Below are 6012 nucleotides of genomic sequence, written 5' to 3'. Positions count from 1 at the left end.
TTGGTCAATCTATTTATAATTAGGGATGGCAATGGGTCCGGGTAGACCCGAGACCCGACCCGGACCCGACCCATTTATTTGGGGTCGGGTCCAAATATTTGGGTCTAGGGTCGGGTCTGGGCCTAGATGAAAAAAAAAAATTAAGGGTCGGGTCGGGTCCAGGGTCCAAGCATGGACCCGACCCACACCCGGAGCCGGACCCGACCCGCAGTTTAATTAAAAAAAAAAATTGAATTATATTTTATTTTCCCAAACCTAGCAGCGCAACCTCTCCCCTCTTTTTTTCTCACGCAGCCTCTCCATTATATTTTTCTCACGACAGCCCCTTCCCTCTTTTTTCCTCACGACAGCCCCTCTCCTCTTTTTTCCTCACGAGTCACGACAGCCCCTCCCACAGTCCCACGCAGGCCGCAGGGACGACACCATCACGGTAAGTTTATTTTGGTGTGTGAGATTTTTTTTTTTTATTTGTTGGGTTTTTGGTATAAAAAAAATTAAAAGTAAATGGATGAAAAAATATATTCTTTTTTTTGTTCAGTTTGAGTTCTAAATTTCAACAACGATTGTTAAGAAGAAATTTTTGTTAAGGTTGAGTTCGAAATCCAGGTGGTGATTGAATTTTTTTTATCTGTCCGGTTGATTCAGTTTTGAATCAAGATGGTGTTTAATTTTTTATTATTATTATTATTATTATTATTATTATTATTATTATTATTATTATTATTATTATTGTGAAATTTTTCGTTGTCTGCTTGTTGTTACTGTCCATTCACATTAGTACATTTAATAATAAAAAAAAAATTGATAATTTGATAGTTCATAATGTTATTAATCTATTTGGTATAAAAATTAGAAATTAATTCAAATGCAGTGTTTCTTAAATTCAAATTATGTGTTGTCTGTTGTCTTCTCTGTTGCCTATGCAATTTTTTTTAAAACTTAATTGATAATTCATAGTTCTCAAGTGCATTATTTTGTTATTTTGTAGATGGATTCCGAAGGAGCTGACAATTCTATTCCGTCAGTTAGCAGTATTCAGGAAAATATGAATACACAAGAAACTCCGGAAGAAAATACTAATAATGATAGTTTGGAAACTAATGACTCTACCGATTGTAAAAGAAAAAAGGACATTGGAATGGTGGGATCATTTTGAAAGGAAAAAGATTGATGATATGATATATGCAGAATGCAACTATTGCAAAGCCCGTCTCAAAGCACCGAGTGGTTATGGAACGACAAATTTGAAGAAGCATTTTGAAAAAGTTTGTAAAAAAAGACCAAGGAAAATGGACATTCGACAAAGTGTTATGATGATGGGAAGCAAAAAACTTGGTGGAGGTCAAGCACTTGAAACCCATGTGTTTAATCAAGAAGATTCAAGGCATGATCTTGCAACAATGGTGATTTTGCATGATTATCCATTGACAATGGTCGATCATATTGGTTTTCGAAGATTTCTTGGTAATCTTCAACCATGTTTTAGCATGATTACAAGAAACACTTTGAAAGGTGACATTTTTAAGATTTATGAGGTTGAAAAAAACAAGTGTTATGAGATATTGGACAAGCTTAATAGTCGAATTGCTATCAAAACGGACATGTGAACATCAAGCAATAATAAGAAAGGATTTATGTCAATTACTAGACATTATATTGATGACTCTTGGACTTTGAAGAATGTCATTTTTAGGTATATTTAGTTATTTACTTAAAAATAATTTTTTTATTTTGGTATTTTTGTATTTTTGTTGTATAGATAATTGAAACTTACGAACAATTCTTTTATTTCATAGGTTTGTTTATGTACCGGCTCCTCATACCGCCGAAGTCTTATCAAGTGTCCTCATTTTGTCTTTGATGGACTGGAATATTGATCGGAAATTATCAACTATTACGGTTGATAATTGTACTACCAATGATTCGATGATTCAACAAATTTTGGGGAAACTGTCATCAAAAGATATGCTAATGGATGGAAAGGTACTTCATATGCGTTGCTCTGCACATATTTTAAATTTGATTGTTAGAGATAGGTTGGAAATAATTAGTGGTGCAATTGAAAAAGTGCGTGATAGTGTGATTTATTGGACTGCTTCACCTTCTAGAATTGAGAAATTTGAAGAAGCTGCTCGTCAATTGCATATTAATTGTTCTAGAATGTTAGTCATGGATTGCAGAACTCGTTGGAACTCTACTTATTTGATGTTAGAAACAGCTATTATTTATAAAGATGTGTTCCCACGACTTAAATGCCGAGAGAGAAATTACAGTAGTGAGCCAAGTAATGAGGATTGGGAAATTGCAATTGAAATATGTGAAAAGTTGAAGATTTTCTATCAGGTGACAGAGTTGTTTTCTGGAACTCTTTATCCTACATCAAATTTTTATTTTGCTCATATATGTGAGATAAAATCAAAATTAGATGAATGGGTTAAGAGTTCAAATGTATTGGTTCAAGAAATGACAAAAAAAAATGCTTGCCAAGTATGAAAAATATTGGAGTGATTGTCATATCATGTTGGGGGTTGCTGCTGTATTGAATCCTAGGTACAAGTTGAAGTTAGTTGAATTTTATTTTAATCTGATATATGGTGATGAAGCTGAGATTAAAGTTAATCAAGTTCGTCAAAATTGTTATGATTTGTTGATTGATTACCAATCTAGAGCCACGTCTTCTACGGATATGAGCTCGGTGGTTGATGTTGGAATGTTGGATTTGGGGGGTGCGATAACTCGCAATGTTGTTTCCGCTGATACATTTGATCTAGATCCATTGAAGAAATACGATCAATTTGTGGCAAGTATGAATGATTCTTCTAGGATTTCTACGATGTCGGAGTTGGATATTTATTTGAAAGAAAGCGTTTTACCGAAAACACCAAATTTTGATATATTAGGTTGGTGGAAGATGAATGGAGTCAAGTATCCTTACTTACAGAAGATGGCAAAGGATATTTTGGCTATTCCGGTTTCTACGGTTGCTTCCGAATCTACGTTCAGTAATAGTGGAAGAATTATTAACCCTCATCGTAGTAGACTTAATCCTTCTACTTTGGAAGCATTAGTATGTGCTCGACATTGGTTATGGAACGAAGCAAATTGTAAGTTAATTTTAATATATTTTTAATTAATATATTTATATTTTATTATATTGTAAGACTTATATTATTTGTTGATTTATTATTTTAGGTGGTAATTTGACTTCCGAATGCACAAAAGTATTTGACGATGAAGAAGAAGATGACGATGAACAATGAAGATTGTTGTTATTTTACGTTGTGATTGATGACTTGTGTTAATGTGTTAAGATTTTTTACGATGGATGCACAAAAGATTACATGTTTGGTTATTATATATCATAATATGCAATATTTAATTTTATTTTTATTTGGATTGAATTATTACTGTTGTTGTTGCTCATTATTTGTTGTTATTTTTCAAAAAAAAAAAATTTAAAAAAATAGTTAATTTTTTTGCCGGGTCTGGGTCTGGGTCCGGGTCCTGTTTATATTTAAAATTCTAAAACTATCGGGTCTGTCGGGTCCAATCGTGTAGTTTCGGGTCGAGTCCGGGTCCAACCGGGTCTGATCCGGGTCCGGGGTCCATATATATTTTTCGGGTCGGGTCTTGGGTCTGGTCAGACCCGACCCAGACCCGACCCATTGCCATCCCTATTTATAATCACCCAAATTGCATTTGTTCCCGACTTCGCTCTTGGAAGTCCTGTCACAAAATCCATTGCAATAGAATCTCATTTCCATAGTGGAACTTCTAAAGGTTGCAGCAACCCTATTGGTCTATGATGTGCTGCTTTCACATTTTGGCAGTTTAAACATTGTGCAATAAATTTGGCTACATCCTTCTTCATGCCCTTCTACAAAAAATTTTGACGTAAGTTTCGATACATTTTAATCCCTCATGGATGCACTTAATATGGTGTATTATGAGCCTCACTCATAATTTGCTCCTTCAAATCACTTCAGTCCTTTGGGATACACCACCTTCCATGGAATCGAAGATTCCCATATGAAGCAATATTAAAGTTGAGTCTGACCGTACTGAACTTTAATAGCCAGCTCGACCATCTTATTATCTTCCATTTAAGCTGCTCTAATGTGATCATAAATTTCAGGCTCAACTTGCATCATTTGCAAATATCCCTGTGTATAAAATAATATTATTATAGCAAATAAATATTTTTATAATATTTTGGGATCAAGAAATTAATATTTCATAATAGATTTTATTCCTATTTTGTATATTGGTTATAATTATAGAGATTATTAAATGATAAATATCGATAAAAAAAGAATAAATTATCTATAATATAATATAATATAATAATAGATAAGATAAGGATGATGATAACGATGATAATAATAATAATAATAATAATAACGTTAATAATAATATAATTATATATATAAAACAGACAAATCTTACCTGCGAAGGAAGGAGGCAGAAGAAACGCACGAAAGGAAAAAGAAGAAAAAGAAGAAAAAAAATAGAAAAAGATTTAGTCGTCTGATTTTGATTGCGGTTTCGGTATTGTATTATTTGTTATACGTAGAGTTTAACTATAGATTTTAATATGAATTTAGATATCGGAGATATTAAATTAGAAATTCTTCAAAAATTCATAACGGCTATTGGACTATTTAATCGACTAATTTCTTTAGTTGATAGCCTATTCGTAGTCATATCATTATATTTTGAGAATTTCGTATCGATCCGAGCCGAATTGAAAACGGCGGTACTGCACCTGTCTGTTTATTCATATCTTTAAGTATTTTTATTTAATAATCGGGCGATATAAATATTATGAGGTATAAGAGTTTTATAGCTAGAATCTCGATATAAATATTATGAGGTATAAGAGTTTTATAGCTAGAATCTTGTATTCTACTAAATATAAAAGTTTGAAACTCAACGAGCTAATTATAAAAATTAGCTTTTGAATAAGTAGGTAGCTCATATGAATAAGCATATAGCTCATCTGATTTGAGTGAATAATGGGCCAGGTGTACGTTGGAGGAGATTTGTGTGATATTACAAAAGTTAGGGAGTGTTGATAAGAGGTAAACAATAGAGAATTAAATCTAATTTTAAGAAATTAGTTATGCATGTTGCATGCGATTCTGATTAATATGCTAATGTGATATTATGTGAATCATTTTGTCAGTGCATGTATATCTATATATGTGTGTGTATGCATGTGTGAGACTTCGCATTTTATGATATTTGATATACGTATTTAATCGTGTTTTGTGAATTTATGAAAAGGATGAGAGGTGAGTTGTCTCACCAGCCCTCTTCGGTAAATTCACTTATTTGACATGCTGCACACATATTGCACGGTTTATTGGATATGTTTTATGGATCTATCGTTTAGTCGGCGTGTGGGTGCTAGGTGAGGGCATCATCTGGGTTTAGGATATTCGACCTCGATGTACCGTAACACTTTGGTGATAGTGGACGGTATTAGTCGGACAACTGGGTGACTTAGTCGCACGGTCATTCAGGGATTAGACCCATTGTAGTTGAGACGTATTTGATCTAATCAGTCGTGTTTGGTGTTGTTCCACTCATTGGACTATGCACTGGTGAGGTCTACCGGTAATTTAGGATCATATGCCAAACTCCAAACGTGATCCCGTTAGGGCGCGCTAGAACGAGTAGAGTTTCCGGGTTTCTCTAGGGTGATTTCAAGTTGCACGGATTATACTACATTACACGGAATAGGGCTAGTCAGTGGGGGTCCTATCTTCGCTATCACAGACTATGGGGCGTCTTGTTGTTAATGGCGACAACGTTTGGCTATCCTTGTATTGATTGTGGGAGTCGTATGGTAGGTATATGGAAGTGACCGGATGACCATTATATTATTATGAGTTTATCAGGTCATTCCTTGAGCCGAGGATTTTTCGGCTATTTATTGATGATAGTCTAGTGAGCTTGTTATTACAGGGCTAAGGTTATTCCGGCTGCTCACTTTGGCGGATGTATATA

At 34.1% G+C, this 6012-nt stretch overlaps 1 protein-coding gene across 1 annotated transcript; it reads left to right on the top strand.

Annotated features, from left to right (window-relative positions):
* Positions 1-1100: 1100 nt before the first annotated feature.
* LOC127244446 (zinc finger BED domain-containing protein DAYSLEEPER-like) lies at positions 1101-1607 on the top strand. The gene has a single exon (XM_051264997.1). The coding sequence runs from the start codon at positions 1101-1103 to the stop codon at positions 1605-1607; it is 507 nt and encodes a 168-aa protein (XP_051120954.1).
* Positions 1608-6012: the final 4405 nt, after the last annotated feature.

This window comes from Andrographis paniculata, unplaced genomic scaffold (genome assembly GCF_009805555.1).
Source record: "Andrographis paniculata isolate CXL003 unplaced genomic scaffold, ASM980555v1 Contig9END, whole genome shotgun sequence".
Taxonomy (NCBI): Eukaryota; Viridiplantae; Streptophyta; class Magnoliopsida; order Lamiales; family Acanthaceae; genus Andrographis; species Andrographis paniculata.
This window is presented reverse-complemented; position numbering and strand designations above follow the sequence as displayed.

Excerpts from the sequence above, each read along its gene's own strand:
- LOC127244446 (XM_051264997.1), top strand. The coding sequence starts at position 1,101 with ATGACTCTACCGATTGTAAAAGAAAAAAGGACATTGGAATGGTGGGAT.